At 37.1% G+C, this 24,064-nt stretch overlaps 2 protein-coding genes across 2 annotated transcripts; one reads left to right on the top strand and one right to left on the bottom strand.

The window, feature by feature from the left end:
• Positions 1-1,431: 1,431 nt before the first annotated feature.
• On the bottom strand, positions 1,432-19,311 carry rlf (RLF zinc finger). The gene is made up of 8 exons (XM_028438962.1): positions 18,706-19,311; positions 15,379-15,533; positions 13,474-13,555; positions 12,379-12,514; positions 11,444-11,646; positions 9,180-9,316; positions 8,957-9,098; positions 1,432-6,435 (listed from the first exon to the last, which is right to left on the bottom strand). The coding sequence occupies exons 1-8, from the start codon at positions 18,883-18,885 to the stop codon at positions 1,951-1,953; spliced, it is 5,520 nt and encodes a 1,839-aa protein (XP_028294763.1). The 5' UTR covers positions 18,886-19,311; the 3' UTR covers positions 1,432-1,950.
• A 1,087-nt stretch (positions 19,312-20,398) lies between these two features.
• On the top strand, positions 20,399-22,602 carry znf593 (zinc finger protein 593). The gene is made up of 4 exons (XM_028438999.1): positions 20,399-20,452; positions 20,660-20,892; positions 22,139-22,201; positions 22,271-22,602. Exons 2-4 carry the CDS (start codon positions 20,693-20,695, stop codon positions 22,395-22,397), a joined length of 390 nt encoding a protein of 129 aa, XP_028294800.1. The 5' UTR covers positions 20,399-20,452; positions 20,660-20,692; the 3' UTR covers positions 22,398-22,602.
• Positions 22,603-24,064: the final 1,462 nt, after the last annotated feature.

Raw genomic sequence — 24,064 nt, 5'->3', positions numbered from 1 at the left:
GATCTTGATTTTCCATCACTTGAACTGTGTTGTATTAAGTTTGGTTTAAAAATAAGAATAAAAATAAAGTTTGTTTGGACAATCCTTTTTAAATTTTGGCTTAAAATTACTATTCATTAATGCAGATATAAAAACAAAACAAAAAACGAAGCAATGTTTGTCCCTTTTTTTTCTTGGTTGAATAAATTAAAATATTTCAAATTAATTTGTGCATTCTACACCTGCTGAATGAATCCGATTTATTATGGCTTTTATTTTTCATTTTTTGATTGTCAATGTTGTGTTTTGATCTGTTTTTGCACATTCTGTTAATGCAAATATTTTTATTTTTTTTAAATTTTGAAATCTTTACTAATTTATTTACATCAATTCACAAAACTGCCAATTTCAATCTCTAGCTTTTGTGTAAGCCTGCAGATAATAAAAATGGACTCAGTATCATTTCATTTATTTTATTAATATGTAAATGTTTTATTATTTTGTTATCAGTATATAACATACTACTTCGTTTCTGCTGGTACAAAGATGATCTTAATTACATCTTAATTACAAGTGTAAAAATGGTCTGTGCAATCTATACCAATTTCTGCCAACATTTCCCAAATTATTGGAAATGTATGTACTGAATGAATTATAATTTATTATGGTTATCAATTCACAATACCGCTAATTTAAATGTCTAGCTTTTGTGTTAGCCTGCAGATATGGATTCAAGTGTCTGGTCGGATAAATGAAAATGGAATAAGTGTTTTTCAACCTTGGGGTCACTTGAAATTTAAACAGGTTTGCCTGTAATGTGTTAAAATAATTACCAAATAAAATATATCAAAGCCACCTTTTCCAACTTGCTTTTCCTTAACCTTTGACTAGAATTGATGCATCACCATGTATTTACATATATTATTTATTTTTAATTATTCCTTTTAAAAAAAAAACAAAAACCAATCTTAAACAACTGTATGCTGTACTCAAACTTTCTCAAATATAAATCTAGTTCAAATAAAATACAGTATAAATAGAAAAAAAAACAGTATAACAAACATGATCGAAAAAACTAATTCTTCAAAAAATAACTTTGGGTCACCAAAAATTTGGGATATTAAAAAGGGGTCAATCGAAAAAAGGATCTAACGTGTCGTATCGTGAAATCGTTTATTGTCCAATTCCTACAAAATATACAAACTTTTCAATTTCCCATTCCTCCTAGAAGTTCATTTAAATACCATGCTAAAGCTTGATGAACAGATGTTGCTTGAGTTAACTGTATCAAACCAAACACCATGTAACTCATTGGGTTAGGAGTTGAAACTTTTGAATTAAGATGTAATCTGTCTAGTCTTTAAAGCCAATATAATTTCTGATGAGCGTTTTAAAGGACTCTGATGATCCATATCACCTGGAAGTGGTTAGTTACATGACAAACTATTTATGCATTTGTTTTTTTTTTTTTATTAGAAAGAGTTACATACATATCTGCTATTTTCCATCCACAGCATCCCAACACTGAATTTAAACAAGGTCAAAAATAGCATGAAGTATTCCTGAATTATTGTGTGGCAATAGAATACTTTATCTTCATCAAATGAAAAAAAGACTTTCAATCTGTTACAATTGTATCAATTTGAAAAGCTGTACATGTTTATTGACATATATACACCTACACACACACACACAAAGTTTGTATTACACCTAAGACTTGAACATTTAAGGTGAAGATCCATTCTGCTGCAATTATGGTTTCCACATAATCATTTTCTTGAAACACTCAAAAAGGTTGTGAATACGACCTATTTGGCTCACCTCTATCTTGTACTAAACTCAACTACTGTCTTCATTGGCAAGTTAATAAAAACACAGAAGGCAAAAATCCTTATTGTAGAAAGTAAAAATACTAACAGTTGTAATCACACAGCAACGACAATATTAAAAGGTGCTCACTGCTCAGTTGAACTAACTTCCAAGAAGCAGTTTGCTCTTGTTGGTGTCCGATTGGAAGAGGTCTGGTACAGTGGAGGAACACACGGGTCTACCCAGGACCACTACAGGTCTGAGGTACTGAAGCTGTTTTATAGCCAAGTCCCCACACCCCGCCAGAGCTTTGTCCAGGATGGACTTTAAGTTTTGGACTGATGTGAACTCCCCAATCACTGGTGTCTGAGGTTTCTCCTTTGGGGTGGCATCTTGTATAAACTGCAGGAAAGATGACTCGAAGCCGAGAGGCTTGAATTCAGAGGGGGTAAATGGAATTTGTGAAGAGTAAAGAGGTTTTTTTTCTTTATCTTTTGGAGGTTGTACAGCTTTGTCTTCCTGTATTGGTGGGATACAAACAGAAGGAGAGGGCAACAATGTTGACCCATTAACCAGCTCGTTACTACCTTTGCCATTTGAGCTATCGACCGACATGCCATCATCTTTGTTACTAAAGTTATTGATCAGTTTGGAATTTGACCCGTTTATTACTTTTCTGCTAGTTTTGTTATTCAAGTCTTTAGTATGAATTTGCAGTGAGCAGGGGGGTGAGAGGTCGATAGTGAGGTGGCGAAGAAGTGGTCTAATTTTATCCAAGCCTAAATGCTCCTCTTGTTTCTGCCTGTTCCACGTTGTTACATGCTGGTCATTGTTTCCAACTGTGCCCGGCTCTCCGTTTTTGACCACATCGGCCCCCACAAGAATCACTTTTTTAGTGGGTGGCTCGTCTTGGAACTCCCCTGAGTTGCCGTGTTTGTCCTCAACTTGGGCATCTGCTTTGGCTTGCAGGTTCTCTGGTGTCGGTTGTTGCTCTGGATCTACAGCCTTCACTTCATTCTCTACTTTGTTAACTCCGTTCAGCGAACACACTCTTTTGATAGCTAGCTGCACCGACTTCTTTTGAATTATTTCTTCGAGCTTCTCAGCGGTGAAAACAAGCTTCTGCACATTTTCAGCGATATAATTTTGTTGCATGCCATGCACCCTGAGATAGTGCCGATGCAAGCTGTGTGAGTACGTCACCACGGAGTCGCAGTGTTTTACCATGCATGGAAAGGCAATGCGCGTGCAGCGATCCTGACACATCTGTAAAGCTTCTTCATGAGATCGAAAGACAAAACACTTCATTTTTGTTTTGCTCTTCATGCTTTCTTCACTAGTTTTGTTTGACGGATTCAGCAGTGTAGCCTCGACGGTGGGTGAACAAGGCTCCTCTTTCGGAGCATCTAGCTGGGGGACGATAAGCTTCTTTTGGCATCCGCTGATTGACTTTTTTTGCGTACTCTGCAGACGAACCACAAGCGAATCGTACAACTCACAGTGGCTGTAGAGTGTGTGTTTTCTAAGTTCTTCTTTGTTACTAAACACTTTAGTGCAGCCGTTAAATTTACATCTCACCTGCTCGGATGGTCGAAGATGTGAATCGCGAGTGTGCCGTACCAGGCTGCTTTTAAGGTGGTAGGAGGACGAACAGTTTGCAAAATGGCATTGGAACTGTCGTTGGGGTTCCTCCGAGTTGGGATGGGGCCGTTTCTTTGCAGGCTCTTTCTTGACAACGGAGCGGGGCACATCCAAATCTTTCTCCAACAAAAGCTGAGAGCGGTTGTAATGGTGTACAATCTGCAGGTGGCGCACAAGTCCTCCCTGGGTGGAAAAAGCAGCATCACAGTTCTTTGCAACACAATGAAATGGTTTATTGAATCTATCCAGCATGTAGCACAGATTATTTTTGGCTACTAAACGTCTAGTTGTTCTCAACTGTTTGGTCTTATCGCCACTCTCTCTCTTCAACAAATCCTCCGTCTCAGCTCCATCAGCTTGGTTTTCCACTTCCTCTTTGATTGGAAGAATGCTATCGCACTTTTGCCCATCCTCTGCAATCAGATCCAAGTCTTTTTTCTCATCTTGGGGCTGTAAATTCGGACTTTCTATTGGCTCCTCTGTCACACTCTGGATTTTCAAGGATTGAGAAGTTTTCTTTCTCCAAGAAGTGGGTTTTTGGTTTGCTAAGGATTTACCAGGTGACAAACTCAATTTGTTGATCAGGGCTTTACTGAGTGTATGTGTTTGAATATAATGGGCTCTTAGCACACTCTTTTGTCTGTGACCCTTTGCGCAGATCACACAGACGAAAGGCCTAAAATTAGTGTTTTCTGAAGACGTCAAACTTTTGGCCTGCTCGTAGGTACGTCCGTGTATAGTGCAGTAGTGGCGGCGCAAACTGAAACTTTGAGCCGTCCTAAAGCCACATTTTTTAATCTCACAGGCGAAAGGTTTGGAATTAGCAAGCAACTCAATGTCCTTTTCAATGTGGACCTTTGCCTTCAGCAGGTCTGGTCTCTTCTGAAGCAACACAACAGGAGGCTTGGCCAGAATTTCCTGATGAAGAGATATTTGGGCAATATTTTGTGTGTCCAGGTTAGACTGAGTGGATTCGCATTGTACATTACAAGGGGATGATGGATCAAGGTTAAGTTGGCTTAGCTTAATCACGATTTCATTCAGTGCATCATTATCTATTGGAAGGCTTAATGAGTTTACTTCTGGGCTTTGGGAAGGACAAAGAGCATTTCTGTCTGTTCCAGCAGCCACAGTTTGAGAAGCAGGTGGAAGTTCATTGTTACTCTCCATTTCAATGCCTGACTCGGGCTCAGTCTTCACTCCTTTAGATATAGACTCCTGCTCCCTGTCCTGTTTGTGGGTTTTGTTTTCCAGCTTGAGGTGTTCAGGATGAGCACACTTTAGATGTCTCTGGACATCTCTGGCTCTAGAGAAAGACATGCCACACTTCTCGAAACCACAAGTGAACTTGCTTCCATCAAAGCAAACAGCCACCAAAGTCATTGTCGTCTTTGGCTCTGTGCTGTCAAATCTTTGCAAAGTGGATTCACAAACAATTGGTGAAGAGTTAATGACCACTCCAGTGTCTTTCATAGCTGGATTAAAGTGGACTGCATCCATTTTAAGAAGTTTCCGCCTTTTCCGTCTCTGAGCCTCAATGTCTTCTTCGGAGAACGTGATGTTATGCGAGTGTAAATGTTTCAGAAATTCCTTTTTAGAAAAGTAGAAATTCTTACAGTCCGCGCTCGTGCAGGTAAACGCTGCATCTCTGAAATGTTGTGCTTCGTGATGGTAAACCTGGCCCAGGTCTGAATATGTGACGGAGCAGCTGCTGAGCTCACACTGGTAGTTGAGCTGATAATCGTGAGTCTGTTTGTGCCTAATGAGTTCATTGGAAGTTTTAAACTGTGCACCACACCCGACCACCATACATGTGTAGGGACGCTCACCATAGTGTATTCTTCTGTGTTTGCGGTAGTGGTAAGCTGAGACAAAGTGGCGCCTGCAGAAAAGGCACTTCTCCCGCTTATCCCTCATTTGATGAAAGTACTTCACGTTCTCATCCCCTTTGTGTTCAGATCTTAAGTGCACATATAAATACTTGGAATGCTTAAACACTCGAGTACACCCAGTTCCTGGACATGGGTACATTTCCCGGTTCTGGATTTTGAAGTGCTGTTCGATGTACTCAAACGTCACATGCTCGTCATCGTCCGCTTGCTTCCCCGGCACCGTTTTGGTTTGTTCCACAATGTGGTCAAGCACATCCGGATCGTGTGTGGATTTATAATACAGCATCAAAGAAGGATCGATATTAATCTCTCCAGGCTCAATGTCATCATCATCGTCCACCTCATCCATCTTTTGCTGAACATCCTTTCTTGTATCTGCATGTTGCAGGCTTGTTTCTCCATTAATGTGTTTCTCCAAATGGGCAACAAGTTCCTTTCTGCTCTTAAACTTTTCCAAGCAAACCGGGCATGGGTGGCAGTAGCCCACTGCGTGTCTTTTGGAGTGATGAACAATTTGGTTGTCACTAACCGACCTCCTGCAAATCTGACAGTAGAACTTTTGCTTCTTCTCTTTAGATTTTCCTTTGATGTCCGTTTGGTGATTCAATGGGTTTTTGTACCGCCTTTCGTAATCACTAACATTCACTGTGTTTTGTTGCTCCAATTCCGCTTTAATCGCAACTTCCCGCCCTTCATTTTGTTTAACGTGTACTTCTACTTCCTCCTCTTCTCCTTCAGGCTCAAGCTTCAATCCGAGGAGTGAAGCACATTGATACTTCAGGGTTTTCCAGTCCCAAAATTCAGGATCAAAAGGCCAGTACGTTTTCAGTGCCAACAGCAACTCGCAGCGTAGGGAGTTGGGAATCGTACCGGTTTCCTGATCATACTTTTGATCCGAGCGCGAGTAAAGTTCTTCAAGGCAAGTGAAAGAGTCCTGACTCGGGCCAAGCAGGAATTCTGTGAGCTGGCAGGCACGCAACACCTCAAGGTCATCAGAAAGGAGGCGGGACACCGTCTTACAGACAGAGATTCTCGATTCTGAGTCATCCAGTCTTGGAAGTTGAAGAGCTTTGACACAAAGTTCCACAGAGGCAGGAGTCCCATGTTCCTCTACCTGGAAGGGGACACATGTTGATTAAATAGTGGTGCAAGGATAAAGATTATTCTTTTGTTATGGCAGCTTTTGAACACTCTGATTTTTATCATCTTTATCTTATCTTAGTGCAAACAAGAATTTAGAATACATTAAATATCAAACTGATTAATGCGCTTTTTGCAATTTCGTTCTACTTGTTCCAATGACAAATAAACATCTATTCTATTCTAAAGGAGGCTTGAATTAATTTGACATTTAACCCTTAAACTCCAGTTGTGCTGCTAACAACAGAGTTCAGCCTGCAGTTATTTTTTGAGATAACCAGAGTCAAACTCAAGGTCCAAATCCTGCCCTAATCCTTGAATACCTTTTACACTTTCTAAATTTCTGTAATGTTTACCTGTGGCTTATTAAAATGCTATATTTATTTATTTTCAAGACATTTTTTTGACTGTTTGCACAGCAGTTTGTGTGTATGGTTTTCTCACTATTTTAACGTAAAGCACTTTGGTTTCATATCATGGTTCCAATGCATTAAATAATTGATACTTCACCACAGCCAAACATCAATATCGGGCAAATTCATAGTAAACCTTGGATTTCTTTAAATTTCACTCCTAGTGAGAGTCGAAAAGTGCTTTCCACAGAAACCTAAGCTCGGGAATATTAAAAAACAAACTTTTCACTGGAATTATTTATTAAATTAATTAACCAAAAATTGGCAGTCATATTAAATAATCATATCTAAACAAATATTAACATATAATCAATAATACAATGAAAAACAACATTTATTCCACACTTGCAATGGTCAAATTTTTATAGTTGGAAATTTTCTGATTGGCCACTAATGGGAATGCTAAAACAGGGGTTCTCAACTGGTCTCACCCTGGAACCCACATTTTACCACGGTCATTAAATCGCAACCCACTTTTTTTTAGAATTCAACCAACAAAATTTACTTTTTCAAAAACAGCTGTTGAAAACACACATTGATGATCTTTTTTAAAACCTAAATCTATATATTTTCTTGTGCAACATGCATTTCACAGCATGCCTGTCAAAAGAAAAGTTTATTTAAAAATAAAAAACAAGTCTAACATGAGACATTAAGAACAGGTCCTCGACCCACTTTTGGGTCCCAACCCACCAATTGAGAATCGCTGATCTATAATATCAGCATCGGTTATTAAAAAGTTACTATTCATTTGTAGTCAATTTCAATAAATAATTCCTATGAAAATCTCGAACTATCTCTCTAATAGTTAATTTACAATCTCTGACAATCAGTAGAAGACGACCCTGGAAGTAATATCTCTCTGACGCGGTGTCTGGTCGAACTGTAACCTTTTGAACAACCTTTTTGAGGCCCGAGGGTGTGCATCCATTATTTTGGACTTAATTAGTGATTTCAAAACGTGTATTTTCATTTTAGTTTAACCGCTAGCCGCTAGTTAGACCCGGAAGCAGCGGCTGTGCACCAAAGCTAACAGTAAAACATGCACATTTCTCCGCGAACACGGCATATAAACGCTGATATTTTATATTACATAATGCGCACCTTGGATATGCATGCTGAACGCACACAGCCATTTAGAGAGAGACTTAAGTTTTAAGTAGTTCCCGCTGTATATAAACACAGCCACAAAAACAAAGTTAGTACGCTAACATACCTCTGACCAAGTGCTTGCTACAGACACGGGCATAAGCAAACTCTGCTCCTCCCGACCACAGACGTAGGTTTACAATCCACTTTTTACGGCTTTGTTCTGTGAGGTATTTACATTATTCACCATTGTGAATGTGAATGATAATCTCTGGTACTCTATAAAATCTCTTTCTTTTCTCGGTTAGAACGATTGGAGCAGCTGTAAACTACACAAAACAGGGGCAATTTTGATTCTCAAGCGATGCAGCAATAAGACATCGTGTGAAATCAACCTATGGCAGCGGCTGTGCTCAAATCGAACAGCGAAATAAGCACATTTCTCTGCGCACACGGAATTATAAATGCGGATATTTTCACCAAGTGTTAATAACCTAATGCGCACCTTGGATGTACATGACATGTTTGTGCGTAATTATTTTTATCTTCCTTGCCGAAGGAGGGTCTAAGGACAGGGGATGACATTTATTATCCATTTGCTTAAGTCCAGTGAACATCGGTGCACACTTAATCAATTTATCATGCGCATGTCCCATAGAATGAAACCAGGGAAATCGCACACGCTAGTTTACTTTACACCCGCAAAAAAACCCCTTTATAACACTACAGAGTACTGAGTATATACACCCCTTCTTTGTACATCCAACCTTCAAACACATACTGATTTGGCCATAATTGTAAACTCTACTTAAGCTCCCTCTATATGAATACATACTTCCGACGGGCACTGTACTAGTTATATATATAATAACATATTATTCCACTTTGCAACAATAAGTCATAGTATAAGAGAACCTACATGCATTTTTTCGTAATGTGAAACTCATATTATGCTATATATTATTAATAATAATAAGTGGCTTTTGGACTCACCTCTGTCTGGATGACACGAACCAGGTAAAGCAAATGGAGGACAGTTTTGGCAATGGCACCGAGTTGAAGGCATCGTTCAAGGAGAGACATCAGCGAAGGGTCGAGTCTCCGCTGTAGTTTACTCCACAGAAGCATTAAATCCCTTTAAAAAATATTTAAGTATTAGACCACAGAAGATTCAACAATTCACAAATGAACAAATAGGGTAAGAGCAGCGTCTCACCAGGAGGAATGAAGACTCTGCTGCTGTAGCTGCTGTGTAAGAAACGTTGTGCACAGAATAAAGGCTGTGTTCTCTTCTCCCTCAGTCTCCAAGTTGCTTGTGATCTCCAGAACATCCTTACAATCTAGTCTGGATATCTGTTACAGAAAACAAATTGGAAACACAATTTCCTATTAACAAATATAAGGTGCAACAAATGTTGTATTGCATGTGTGCGAGCGCGTGTAGATTGTTGACAGCAAATTATGTAATTAATGGTAGAATAAAGGTGGAAATTTCCAAAATTGAAGGTTGACCCTTAACAGGAACGTAGAATATAGTTGGGGGAATTTATTTCAGCATCATTTTGACCAGAATTCAATCAAATTCACCGTATTTTGCGGCATATAGGACGCTATTTTTTTTTTTCCTTTAAAGTTGAGGGTGCGGCCAATGTGATGGTGCACTTTGTGGATTTTTTTGTCAGTCACACACCTGTGTCTAGTGAAAGCAGAGGTTGGGAGGAAGAACATTACTGACAGTTACCCCTACAGCAGAATGAATTAACTGTAACAGCCACTGAACATCACGGTGGACTGAACGTTCAGAAACGAGCTTGAGATAATGTGGGGTTAAGTGAAAACTCTCATAGCTTAAATAACAGGTCGAAGGCGTCAAGGTCCTTGTGTAGGACGATGTCTGATCGTGGAGGGAAATTAAAGTGGGAGCAAAGAACAGCAGAAGTCATACATATGTTGAATATTTGTTTCTATTTATATATAAAATAAGATTGCTGATTGTGTAAACAAAAATAAAATACCGCAACCACACACACACAGACGTAAATTAACTGATTTTATGTAGGGATAGAAACTTGTCTGTTGAAACTGATCAGAATACACAGAAACATCCGTTAACAGGAGTACAGCAGCCCGCCTACATGCCCGTTCTGATTGGCCGTTTGAAGGGCACCCTTATCAGTCAATAGGGCGCGGCCCAACCGTGGATTTTTCTTGGATTATTGGAATGCGGCCAGAACAGAGGTGCGTTCAATAGCCCAGAAAATACGGTACTTTGCCTGAAAGGGTTTGGAACAGGACTTTTATTGTGAAATATTTTAATTAAACAATCACTGCACTGATTAAGAACAGTTATTGCCATCAGTGACACCGTTTTGGCCACTGAGATTTCTGGTTATAAAAGGTATCGAGTTAAAATAATATTTTTGATGTTTAAGATGGAATTATTTCCTACAAGTCCTCAAAACAAAATGCTTACAGGGCTTGAAATCGGTTGAAATATTATGTTATTTAATTGTATTATATTTATGTTTGGATATGGTAGAGTAAATTACTCCAAATTTACAGTTGATTTCCATGAAAATTTTCTATTTTTTAATATTCCCAAAATTCCCAAGCCTAAGCTCTCGTGGAAAATTACTGGAAATGTTCCCACCATGTGCAACCATGGTTACAGCATTCAAGAATTTACAACATCTAATATTAATGCTTGTAAATAAAGATGCCATTTTAAGAAAACGCATAACATTTTCTAAATTTATACAATTACGACTGTATATGTAAATTTATTGTAATTGTATTTGACGCAATCTTGCCCAATAAAGGGTTTGTAAAAAAACAACTCATACAGATAAGAGAATCATTTGGTCAACCTTAACATGAGTGTTTTGATGGTGGAAGACAACCCTCCACCAACACTGGGAGAACATACAAACTTTTTTCCAAATACAATTGAATTACCTTTTTTTATCCTCAGAAAGTCAATTAACATTACGTTCTCAATTACAAAAGTTCAATATTAATTAATGACAATAACTGAGCATGAAATAAATAACCTAATAACCTTCCTCGTGTTAGCTTTCTGTTAGCATCTCTTATGATAACGGGTACTGAATCAGCTGTAAAATACACTAAAAACAATTTAATTACGATTACGACAGCAAAAGATTTTTAAAATTACAATTATGCCTTAATTGTAATTACTTATCAACTACACAATTTCAATTATAATTGACCCCAACCCTGTCAATAATGTTATAACTGGCAATTATTTCTGTATACTTCCTGAGAGGTGTTCAAGTACCCCTACAGGTACTGTTCTAAAGGACGAGGGTTCTTATAAAGTTGTGATTCCATCATGAGCTACTGCTAAAAATATAAAGGTCGGTGAAGGTTGTGACGTATGATGCCAAAAAATTCTTTAATACTCCACACACCATTCCAGAACATTTGTTCAACACAAACTCTAAAGTCCTGTTCTCTTACCTCCGTTATGGCTTCTTCGCTGGGCAGCAAGTGACAAAGCAGTGAGACAAATGTCTGACGAAACATAGCTTGGTTGGAAACAAAGCTGCACTCGGAGCAAGCTTTGGCCAAAACCACCGCTTTGGCAACTTCGCCCAGCTTCTCCAAATGCTTCACCCGCATCTCCATGAAGCCCTCGCCCTCCAGGCTGATGTAAGAATTTACTAACGACAGAAATAAAACCAAAGCTGAATCAATGACAAGAGCAAATGACTTTGAGCAGTGGATAATAATCGTCGTGTGATAGGATATTTTGTCGCTAAATATCTCATTTAAACTGATATTTTGTTCCGTGTTTCATCTCAGTTTGTGTTAAATTCTGAGAAACTGACACTAAATCAAAGTAATTGTTATCTTTCAAACAGATATCGCAATGTATTGTGTGATCTTCTTGCAATATATTGATTATCGTAGAACCGAAGCAAAATCTTGAAACGTAATGCGAGATAATCAGAATAATCTAGATCTCATGTGTCAAACTCGTGGCAGGGGGGCCAAATCAGGCCCTTTGGAGCATACAATCTGGCCAGCAAAAATTATAGAGAAAACTTGAATCATTGTGTAAATGTATGGCTGCAGTTAAATGTTAATGTTAAACTGTTGCAAAACCCAAAATTCTTACAAATTCCTTCAAATTAAGACACAATTTCCCTTTTTTAAATAAAAATTGGTCACAAAATCTAGGAAATTTAAAGTGACTTGATATCTATCACTTATTGCTCAGATAATGTCGGTTTCTTACATATTTTGTATTTCACGTATACGTAGAAAAGAACAATAAAACACAATAATGTGGAAATTGCCCATTTTCCATCATAAAATCTGCATCAAACTGCTCCGTATTTGGCCCCTGAACTAAAATGACTGACATCCCTGATCTAGACGATTAATCTAACCTTCATCGGTGTCTGTGAGCTGTCCAGACAGAAGGGAGCTCAGCACTGGGCTGCTCCATGCCCCACCCTCTCCTGTTATCTGCAGTAATGCTTGAAGGTCTGTGCTCCCATAGCGCAACAGTGCATCATGGGCAAGCTGCAAAGATATGAACAAAAACATTTATTTTTTTGGCTTCATCTTGGAACTTCTGTCAAAAAACAATTAAAAAAATCTTCAGTTACATAGTTAGAAAGTTTGATTATGTGTGCGCTAATTAATGAGCTACACATAGCAGAATGTTAATGGAACATTGCTTAAATCAGAATAGAACAGCAGCAGGACACTATACAAAAAATCAGAAAATAGACATGTTGCGTCAAGACAGCATGGAGATATTAATTATTTGTTTTTAACAATAATTTATTGAATCCATGAGTAAAAATGGCAATTTTGCATTTATTCCAATTGTAAGCATAAAAGAAAAATTCAAAATGCTGTAAAATGTTCATTTTTCTTTATATCACATTCCGGTATTTTCCAAAAATGATCCATTATGACTCCAAAATGTTCTCTTTTTAATAAACACCGAAAACGTATTTACCAAGAATTTTCAAGTGTATTTTGACATTACTATTTTGATGCACTGTAGATAAATCAAATGTCTGTGTGGATCGTTAGTGTCAGACAGTGTGAAGATGTGCCGTAGCAAGTTGACATCAATTGAGCAAAAAATGTGAGAGAAGTTTTTGAAATAAACAGTGATGGACTTCATAATTTGCAATGGGTTTACAAATACAAGAGTTTCTTCCATAGTGAAGCTAAATTCTGGTGAAAGCTGGAAATCTGTATCACATAATGGTTGATTTATGGTGAATTTTCAAAATGTTTAAATTTAAAGGCTTCCTGTAGCACCACCTTTAGGACTATTGGCCTGTTTTTGCAGCTGAAGCAATTTATTTATGCATGTTGAGAAAGATTTTCTTAAAAGAAGAACATGCAGAGTGAACTAAAAACATTGGCTTTTATGTTTCCATGTTGATCATTTGTTGTTTTAAAATACACACATTTCCATGCATTATCATTTGCAGCTTAAAATCTTTTTATAGCGTTTCTACCTGGACGGATTGGTGGAACTGAATCCAGGCTTCGATGGGAATTTCATTTTCAGGCACTGACAGCAAAAGCTCAAAACAACTCCTGGAAGGAAAAACACAAGAATTCACATTTTCTTCTGAAGAAGAAACAAACGATCAAACCTAACATATGTCCTATAAACCAGTGTTTTTCAATTGGGGGGAGAGAGAGAGAGAGAGAGAGAGAGAGAGAGAGAGAGAGAGAGAGAGAGAATAAATAATAATAAAAGAGATAAATACTATTACCGGCAACACACAAACAACAACAAAGACACGCTAAATGAGAGACAAATACAGAAGATCACTAAAAGAAAATACACAAAAACATACAAAATGACACAAGAAACAATCCAACAAAAACTAAATGCACACACTGAGAGAAAATAATTTCAATAATACCAACAACACACAAAAACAACAACAAAAACACAAAAAATAAGAGAAAAATATACTGAATAATAAAAAGAACAGACAACCAATAACAAAACCCACAAAATTATGATAGAAATGATCTTGATTAGAACATAATCTGAAAATACAAAGGTCAGTCTTGGTCCCACATCAGGAGGGAGATGACCAATAATGATTAAAAAAAAAAAAAATAGAAATAAATCTAATCAGGAGGCTCTAAATACTGTTTAATTCACTTATTCACAAAATAAGATTGTTAAAAATGTGCGTTATCACTCATTTATTCCATCGTTGTTGCAGAATTTTGAGCAAAATGTTGTAGTTGGACAAAGGGGGTACTTGGATTCAGAAATAAGAGAAAGGGTCCGAGAGCCAAAAAAGTATGAGAGGCACTGCTATGAATGAATGCCAGCAAACCAATGCTTTTTATAGCCCCACAGTTTGTATTTCTTTTTACTCAAAATAGCTCTTCTCTCTTGAGATCAGCACAAAACGATACAGTTGAAAGGCATCTGTGATCCTGCAGGGGGGGGAGGTGTGTGCATCGCACACAACTTATCACGATTAGCGGCATTTTTTTCCAATTCCAATTATTTATTTTTTGTTATAACTTACTTCTCTGCGTGTTGTGGTGGTTTTTGATGAATGAGACGGAGTCTAGCTTTATGGTTGCTGGTCAGATGCGGACACAGGGTTTATTTGGTCAAAGGTTTTTGGGCAGGTTTGGGGTCAATTACAGTTTTTAATTACAATTATGTCTTTAATTATCCATGTTAAATTACAACTTATTATGATTAGCGGCATTTTTTTCACAATTACAATTATTTTTTTTCCTGAAAGTCAATTACAATTACTAAAGTTAAATTATAATTAGTCACAAATACTAACCTTAAAATAAATAACCCCAGATAACTTATCCCTTCTCTTGTGTTAGTATCTCTTATGATAAATGTTATGTTTTAAATCAGCTGTAAAATACACTAAAACATTAACTATCATCCAATTTGTTTGGTTACCTTGTTAGGCTTCCTAATCAATGAAAGTATTGGTATTAATATTTTTGGTGTGGACGTCTGAGCCTTTTTTTCTACCTTAATTATAATTAACTTCCAAGCCAATTACATTTAAAAAGTCAATTATTTGAACTCAATTACAACAGCAACAACTATATCCAATAACAATTACAGTTAGAATTGCATCATAATTGTAATCAATTATCAATTAGGTGATTACAATTATAATTGACTCCAACCCTGGTTCTGGGGAACAGACCAGTCTGGGATTTGGAGGTAAATAAGCTTTCAGCATGTGTGCCTTACTGAATCTGCTGCTGTTCAGTGCTCTCAGGGTTATGCATGTTGCCGATGGCAGTAGTCATAACATAGCAGAGACCTTAGTGAATGCCATTAATGTACGATAGTATCTGGCCTGCTTATAGAAAATCTTGTAAATACATATTTTCATTTGTTTACTCACAACGCTAATCTTTTCAACACAAGGGCGACTCGGTCCGACTCTGCGGTGAGGTGGGACCTGGCTGAAGCAAAGCAGTTTATGGACAGACAGTAGACCTCCAGGAGAGGTAGCCCGTGCTCCATGGAGTTCCTGCTACCAGCATAGTGCATCAGTGCCTAAAAAAAACACACACACACACACCAGACTGTCAGTGGGTTAATTACTGTGACTTCCAGACTTCTCCCATCTGAGAGAACAGGTGACTTCCACCTGGGGGGAAACACAGTCTACTCCTGATTGATCCCAGCAGACACAGGTGTCACTTGTGAGACAAAGGAAGGGGGACCTGAGCTAAAAAGCATCTGTTCCTCAAAAAGAATACTTTCTACTATCCAAATTTTTAAAAAAAATGTCACCTGAATATCTACATTTGTAGGAAAAGGGCGATAAATTAAACCAAATAACAAAATGTGGACCACATGAATAGATATTGGTGACATAAGAACACTTAATTTCAGGAAGAAAAAAAAATCATCATTAAAAAAAGGGTTGGCTCAAATCCCCAAAGTACGATTAATGTCTCAGGAGTGTTAATACCAGACAGAAAGATGGCTTTGGTTAACTGCAGTTTGTTTAAGTTTCCAGTGAAGAACTTTTGACACGAGACCTACAGCTGTACACAAATAGCATCAAGACAACTTCCGAATAGAAATGAACAAAATTGCTTCCTTGCACAGATTTGACTTATTTTTGTTTCTTTTCGTTTTCTTTTTAAACTAACACTGATTCTGAGTAGTTTAGGGCTTTGAGTTCAGCTTTAAGGTGTTTCCCCACTTATTCCAGATGCTATTCCAGTTCGGAAGAAGAACCCTCTAATATAGGTGACTGAGAACCTTCACAGATTAGAATTTATTTTTTTTCCAACCTTTTTGCTCCAGTAAAAGCGTAATAAATGTATTTTTTCCCCTGAATACTTGACATCAGTGTGCTTCATTGTATCAGAAACAAAGTATATAAATTACTTCTGAGAAGTAATTACCCTATGAGGCCACACCTACCCTTGTTCCTGCTGCATTTAATGCAGGAAACTCTTTTTGATTGGCTGCAATTATTACATTTGTAAAAGATACAAATGTGACTCATATAAAGTCAGTTTGTGTAAATAAGATCCACATCTTTCTCTACATATACGCCTGCAACACTGTGTGTCTGACAAAGTGGTCAGCAACACCGGAGCCCCTCAGGAGACTGTCCTCTCTCCCTCCCTCTTCACCACCTACACTACGGACTTCAACTACTGCACTGACACCTGTCATCTGCAGAAGTTCTCAGATGACTCTGCAGTGGTTGGATATATCAGGGAGGGGGACGAGGTGGAGTATAGGGCTGCTGTGGACAGCTTTTTCACATGACATGAGCTGAACCATCTACAGCTCAATGTGACAAAGACTAAGGAGCCGAGTGTGGACCTGAGGAGGAACAAGAGGCCGGTCAGCCCCATCTGGAGAACTGATACCTGGGAGTGATGATTGAAAATAAACTGGACTGGGGGAGGAACACTGATGGCGCGTTCACACCAAACGCGTTTCGGGCATCAAAATCGTGCCTCACGCCCCTAATTGGACGCTTGTCCTCATTGAATCAGACGCTTGTTACCGAGCGTCAAAAACGCTCTGGACACGCGTCCAAACAAGTTGGTAAGAGAGCACAATGAGGGGAGGGGCTTCTCTGTTGCCGGTGGTGTTCATACAATGGATGGTATTGTGGTGATAAGCTACGTTCATAATTCACCCAGTGACTGTGAAGTGGTCGGAACATTATTGTGTTGAGAAGGCTGTGTTTCCGGTCAGATGTATTTTAGTGTGACTCAGTGTGTGCACTGTGACGTTAGAGGGCTATAGAGAAGTGTGGTTGAATGGAGAATAAAGTCTGGAGTTCCTTGCTGAACACGTCGCCTCTGACTCCCGTTCATTAGCTCTACATTATCCAGAGAGTGGCTTGGCTTCATTTGATAAATAAAGCCAGACAACGTCGTCGAGGGGCGCCTAGGCACCGTTTCTGGATTGACCAGAGCTGCGCTCGGACGAGAGTCGCTTTCGGCGCTACTTCCGTCTCTCCCAGGCCTAGTGTGACGACCTGCTCACGGCGCTCGCATCTCCAACCAGGACACCAACTACAGGCGCTCTATTCCAGCAGAAGAGTGCCTGTCCATCTGTCTCCGGTTAGTGTTTTTTTTCTTCATTATTCTGAATTAGTCACTGTTGGGGAAAACTCCTGATCCCCAAAAGTTCAACTATCCCAAACTCTAGCGTCGGCCGCATTGGAGGTGCCGGCAGCGGGACTTCTTGACACTTCTTGAAGCGTGTTCACTATTTATTGTGTAAGTACATATATATATATATATATATATATATATATATATATATATGAGTATTTGCACTTTCAATACTGAATTAGTTTCTACATTTTAAGGAGCTCAGCAGTCAGGATTTTTACCATTAACATTATAAGACATTTCCGCAGGGTTTTTTATTCTTTCTTAGCCCTAAATAATCTGCTTTAATTCCTCAATTTACCATTAATGGTGCTCACTCGGAGTAAAATCGGACTTACCTGAATTATTCCTCATTTCGATCAACTAATCTATGATCTACCTCAGTAGTTAAACATGGCTTGGTTTAGCTAGACCTTTTCATCCTGGCTTAGCAAGGAGTGGAATCTATGAAACCTCACTCAGTATTCAGATGTTTATTTCACAGTCACACTGGTCGAATTATTATTTTGGTTAAAAAGTTACGGAATCGATTTCAAGTCGCTAAACCGTTCTATTTAATTAACATTGTCTTTGAATCGAATCAGCAAGAACAAATTGTGATTGGAATCGGCGCTGAAAACGAATCGTTACACCCCTATTAGTTAAAGATGGAGACCATTATCTTATAAGGGTGATGCCCACCCCGCCCCACATCTATACAGACGTGAACGGTGCAATAACCCTCACCATGTGCATGCGAAAATTTACAATTGATTTACTGCTTAACGTTCAGTATTAAATATAATGCACAGGTAAAATGAGGTGTTCAGATCTAAATATAGTGACATCGCAGTAATAACTCCGACCTGTCAAAAGACACACTGACAATGCATCAAACCGAAGCTAAGACTTGTTTTGACGTTATTATTTCGATAAAGATGCGAAAATGTAATAAATGCACAATTTAAGCACATTAAAATGCAAGCCAATAGGTGTCGTAAGGTAATACGTCTTCCAGGTTGAAGGAAAAATAACACTCAAGTATGAGCTAACGTGATGCTAACTGTAGCTTCCGTGCAGCATGTACACATTACCTGGCAGAAGTTGTCGCAGTACTCGGTGGAAGAAACCACGGACACGTCCTGCTGTCTGAGGACGTCCTCGAAAGCCCTTAGCGTGGCCAGCAGGGTTTCTATGGCCACCAGCGTGTCCTCCGCCGTGTCCAGGGCCCAGTCGCTCCATTCGGGCTCCGATTCGACGCTGCCCTCCGCCATCTTCGCTCTCCGCTACAGCGCGTATGCAGTGCAGCTATGGTCGGTGGTGCCTTCCAGTGCAGTGGGAATCTTCAAAACATTTTCAGTTTCACTTCACCTGAATGACCTCAAACCCGAAATGGAACCTCTTAAAAACCCCATTTCCCCCCCAAAACGTTCGACCTATGTTTGCGATTATATATTTAAAATACTTCTTCCTAGAAACACAATCGGATAAAAAGAGCTAATATTTTTAAATTGGACATTGATTCAAGGTGTTTTAATTGTCACGATGAGCATGAAATGTACATATCAAAATAACGTCCCCAAGTTGCCTGTTAAGTCCTTAAATAATAAAAAGAGTAAAAGAATAAAAATAAAAAAACAAATAAAATAGAACAACACCAGTAATATAAATATAATAATGAGTCAGCAATTCTCAACTGGTGGGTCGGGATCCAAAAGTGGGTCGGGGACAGCTGATCAAAAATAAATGCTGGACTTGTCTTTTATTTTGAAAGAAACTTTTCTTTTATGAAAAGCATGCTATGAAATGCATGTTGCACAAGAAAATATATAGATTTATATTTAAACAAAATTATTATATTTGTGTAGTTTAAACAGCTATTTTTGAAAAAAAAAAAATTTGGTTGGTTGAATTCTAAAAAAAAAGCAGGTCGAGATTCAATGACCGTGGCAAAATGTTGACCCTGCAATAGATAATTCAAATATATAATAATAATAATAATAATAATAATAATAATAATAATAATAATAATATACAAAACAATAGCGCCCCAACGTTAGCAGCATTAAAAGAACGGATTAAAAGGAGTAAGTGATTGTAAATAATGATGATAATAATAATGATAAAATTATTATTATTATTATTATAAATCAAAATAAATTGCTGAATAACAGATGATAGGTACAATACAGATTCAGTCACGGTTGATTAATGTATATGGCATTTTCCAATGAAGTTTTTGAAAACTGTTTTCATATTTCATTGAATTCATTAATCTCAGATGAAATATCAACACCTTTTCAAATGCATTAATCAAGTCTGATGTCAGATTGTTTCGCCAGACAAAAAAATGACATAATTACAAGTGAATAAATAACTGCAGAAATAAAAACATAAATTAATAAAAAAAAAATAATCACTCATTTTTCATTACTATATTTTTCCCATATTTTAAATGCATTTATTAATTTTGGAAAAAAATTTCAGTTTGTTATGGGGGACAAAAATAATTGAATGAATAGATAAATAATTACAGAAATAAATACACAAATTAGTAAATAAATAATTACATATTTTGTATGTTTTTATTTCCATATTTTTACATTTATTTCTTAAATTATGCTTGTTTTTTATATTTATTTATGACATTGTATATTTTTTTATAGAATTTTAATTACACATTTATTTGTAATTATGTCTTTTTTTAAAAATTTTTAATCCCCCAGTCTGTTGTCAGATTGTTATTCAGTATTTGGCGCCCTCTATGTGTAGAAGATTGAACTTAACTTTTTGTCTTGAACCGGAAGTAATTCTGACTTTTCCTGAGTGCACGTGTAAAAGGTAAGCAATGCCTGATCTTAGCTTTACTAAGGCTTTTTAACAACAAATCACTTAAATAAATCGTTTACTAGTTAAGTTAGCAGTATATAGTGAGTTAAACGAAAGTTATTATGTTGCGGCGCTGCAAAAAAAACCAACAACACAAACTGTACCACACTGGTTATCGTCTAAAAATAAGGAGTAGTGATATTTTGTTTGTGTGATCAGGTCCTGTGTAAACCCGGTGCTGAGGCTTCCGCCATGGGCCGATCCAAACAAATTGGAAACCACAAGAGCGACAAGAAGAAGAACATCTCAAAGACATGGAAAACAAAGCGCAGAACCAAAGACCTGGACCAGATCCACACGGACATGAAACCAGAAACCGCTGCTAAGCTACTGCACCAGGAGGTGGACTATGACGTCACCGGATGTGCTCAGCATTACTGCTTACACTGCGCGTATGTGATCTTTATTTTATGCATTTTCTCTGATTACAAGGCAATATTTACAAGTTTGAGCTATCAGATAAAGGCTTATATGCACTGTAAATTATTGAAGCCCGTTTATGCAACTATAAAAAAATCACTGCGGCAACTTGCAAGTCATAATTAAAAAAACATCAAAAACACAGACTCTTTACAGAACTTTAAAACACTCCTCATAGCTCACCTGTTTAAACTTGCTCTAACTTTCTTTTATTTTTATTTTTTATTGTTATTTTTATTTATTTATGTTTGTTTTATGTTAAGCAGCTTTGAGTCCCAAAAAAGCACTATATAAAATTGATTTATTATTATTATTATTATTATTATTATTATCATTCATTCATTCATTTTCAGACCCACTTATTCCTGTTCAGGGTCAAAGGGATTATTATTATTATTATTATTATTATTATTATTATTATTATTATTATTATTATTAGTATAAGAAATAGATTTATAATTATGACATTATTTTTTTATGTAAAGTTGCAAAGATGTGATGAAATCATTTTCCAATAAAGACATAATTATTTACTGCCACTATTTTCTACACTATGTACCATGTGTTAAATTCTCAGAACTGAATAAACAGCCAAAATATGTGTTTTGAATGAATTATTATTCAAAGTGTAATTAAGAATGGTAACAGTCAGTGTTGATAAACTGCAGCAACTGCTCTGTTTTTTTTTTTTTTTTTTTTTGTATTTCATAATTGTAACGTTCTATCTCATAATTATGACTTCACTAACACATAATAATGACTTGCCATGGTGATTTTTATTTATTTCTTTAGTGGTGGAAACGGACTACCATAGTAACTGCAGTATGTATTTATTTATTTAGAAAAGGGAGAGTAAGTATTAATGAACATCCAGAATACGTATAGATTTAATTATTTTCTTACAAACATACTCAGCGTGAGGTTTCCCAGTGAGGTTTTGGTCAACAATAAGTCCCTAAAAATGTGGTTTTTATCTACTATGTTAATCTTGACTCCATCAATTATCAAATTAACATCAATTTTGACTGAGGCTAAGGTTTTTTTGAGCTAAAAATCCCGACATTGGTTGTTTGTACATTAAGAGAAAGTTTGTTTTGTTTGAATCGCTCAGATATATTTGATAAGTCATCATTTGCTTCTCATATCAAACCATGTAGTTACTTACAGATGGTGTCTCAGTATATTTATTTAAAAAATTTTAATCTCTTTTTTTTGCAGGAGGTATTTTGTGGACATGAAATCCCTAAAGGAGCATTTTAAAACCAAAGTGCACAAGAAAAGGTAAAGCTAGTTTGTTTCTGGCTTTGTGATTTTATGGGACAAACCAAGATCAGTGTCTCGTCCAATCAGGTTGAAGCAGCTCAGAGAGGAGCCCTACACGCAGGCAGAAGCAGAGCGAGCAGCAGGGATGGGGTCCTACATCGCCCCAAAAACCATCGAAGTGAAGACGCAACAAATAGAAGAAGACATGGACTGAGTTCAGCCAATAGGAACGTTTCTTATGAACTCATTCACTTAGTATCACAACCATTATATTGATTTCACCAGATCAGAAATAGTTTTTCTAACTTTTTGTTCGAAATACTTCTGTTAAGTGTCAGAAAACCTTTTCCTCATCACTAAATGCCACGTGCACCTTTAGTTAAATGCAGAAAAATGATAATAAAGAAATTCCTATGATATGCAATGTCATTTTTACCTTGAGTATACATTGTTTTATTGGTTGTTTTGGACATGCAGTTGACATATTTTGTTCCACTTTATTTGGACACTTATTGTAAAGATCTAATGAGTATAAAAGTGCAGTGGAGTTTGTCTACTTCATTATGCCAGCCCTACTGACATTACTGTTTAAATCAATAATAAGCAGTTCACTACACGCTTGTTTGAACCAGATTTGAAGAGAATGACCAAAAAACTTTAGTGTTGGCATCAAGCATTTAATGCAAAGACACTCGATACTCGCAATAAATAGAATACTTAAATATATTTACTGTATTTTAAATAGCTTACCTGTCAGAAAGATAAGCATAACCGCTTTTTTTAATCAAAGATTGTACTGTCATTGAGTTTGCCAGTCATTAACTGTGAACCAAACTCAGCACAGGAAATTATTAATGTTAGTCCAGGCATGTCAAACTCAAGGCCTGCGGACCAAATCTGGCCCGCCAGAGCCTCCACTGCGGCCCGTGAGAGGATAAAATTATTAACAAAAACATGAACCATTATGTGAATAATTGACATTTAGTTCCCAATATTTCTCAATAGTTCCTCAAAATTAGCAAAAGCCATTCCCCAATACATACAGGGACTTAATTTCTCTCCATTCATACACGATTGATGAATTCTTCAAATTGCATCACAATTTTGGAGGGAAAATGGTCAACAAATGAAGTCATTAATATTCATATATTTACACCTATAATACTCTAAGTGAATTTTAAACATTTCAATCCAAACTCAAATACAAAACTGTTGAAAATGCTCTTTAGCTCGTTAAGAAAATCTGTATTTTGCTGGTTTGACCCACTTGGACTAAACTACAATAAGTGGCCCTGAAATACACCCCTGGTCTAGTCCCAGTTTAAAATAGCATAAGCTTTTATTTGTGCAAGAAAAAACGCTTTAATTCACTTTGCACTGGAGTGGGAATTTTTTTTACCTCTTCTAGGAATAAAATATTAAGTGTTAAGGATTGTGGAACTGTATCTTGAGCAGTTTAGCCCGACATCTTGGATGTTGGTATGTAAAGTAAGGTGGAATTTAGGAATGCACAATGAAGTGTAGGTTGGTACGTAATATTTCATAAAATGGGCATCATCATCGGGCAAGGTTTGTCATCAATATTGTGATAGAAAAAATAATAGAAATACTTATATAGGACTAGAATATGACTAAAATAGGTCAGAAACTAAATTTGAATAGATTTAAAGTGATTTTAAAGATTATTTACAAAACAGCAGTCATGCTATATATATATGTGTGTGTGTGTGTGTGTGTTTTCTTTTTACAACCTGATGTGAAACACAGTTTTTCTCGTCTGAACTGTTGCAGACAAAAAGTCTGAGCCCATTAAATAGTGATGACAGGGCATGAAGCCTGCAGGCAAACATTCCTGCTGAACGTTGTGCCAATGCACCAAAC

This window comes from Gouania willdenowi, chromosome 22, assembly GCF_900634775.1.
Source record: "Gouania willdenowi chromosome 22, fGouWil2.1, whole genome shotgun sequence".
Taxonomy (NCBI): domain Eukaryota; kingdom Metazoa; phylum Chordata; class Actinopteri; order Blenniiformes; family Gobiesocidae; genus Gouania; species Gouania willdenowi.
Note: the sequence above shows the minus strand (reverse complement) of the source record. Positions and strands in the feature narration are given on the sequence as shown.

What these genes read in the sequence shown, in the direction of transcription:
- rlf (XM_028438962.1), bottom strand. Translation starts at nt 18,885, where the DNA reads ATGGCGGAGGGCAGCGTCGAATCGGAGCCCGAATGGAGCGACTGGGCC. An exon ending in GCTCACAGACACCGATGAAG is followed by an intron (nt 11,647 to 12,378) that starts GTTAGATTAATC and finishes TTCTGTCGTTAG; the next exon opens with TAAATTCTTACATCAGCCTG. An exon ending in GCGAAGAAGCCATAACGGAG is followed by an intron (nt 9,317 to 11,443) that starts GTAAGAGAACAG and finishes TTTCTGTAACAG; the next exon opens with ATATCCAGACTAGATTGTAA.
- znf593 (XM_028438999.1), top strand. Translation starts at nt 20,693, where the DNA reads ATGGGCCGATCCAAACAAATTGGAAACCACAAGAGCGACAAGAAGAAG. An exon ending in CATTACTGCTTACACTGCGC is followed by an intron (nt 20,893 to 22,138) that starts GTATGTGATCTT and finishes TTTTTTTTGCAG; the next exon opens with GAGGTATTTTGTGGACATGA. An exon ending in ACCAAAGTGCACAAGAAAAG is followed by an intron (nt 22,202 to 22,270) that starts GTAAAGCTAGTT and finishes TCGTCCAATCAG; the next exon opens with GTTGAAGCAGCTCAGAGAGG.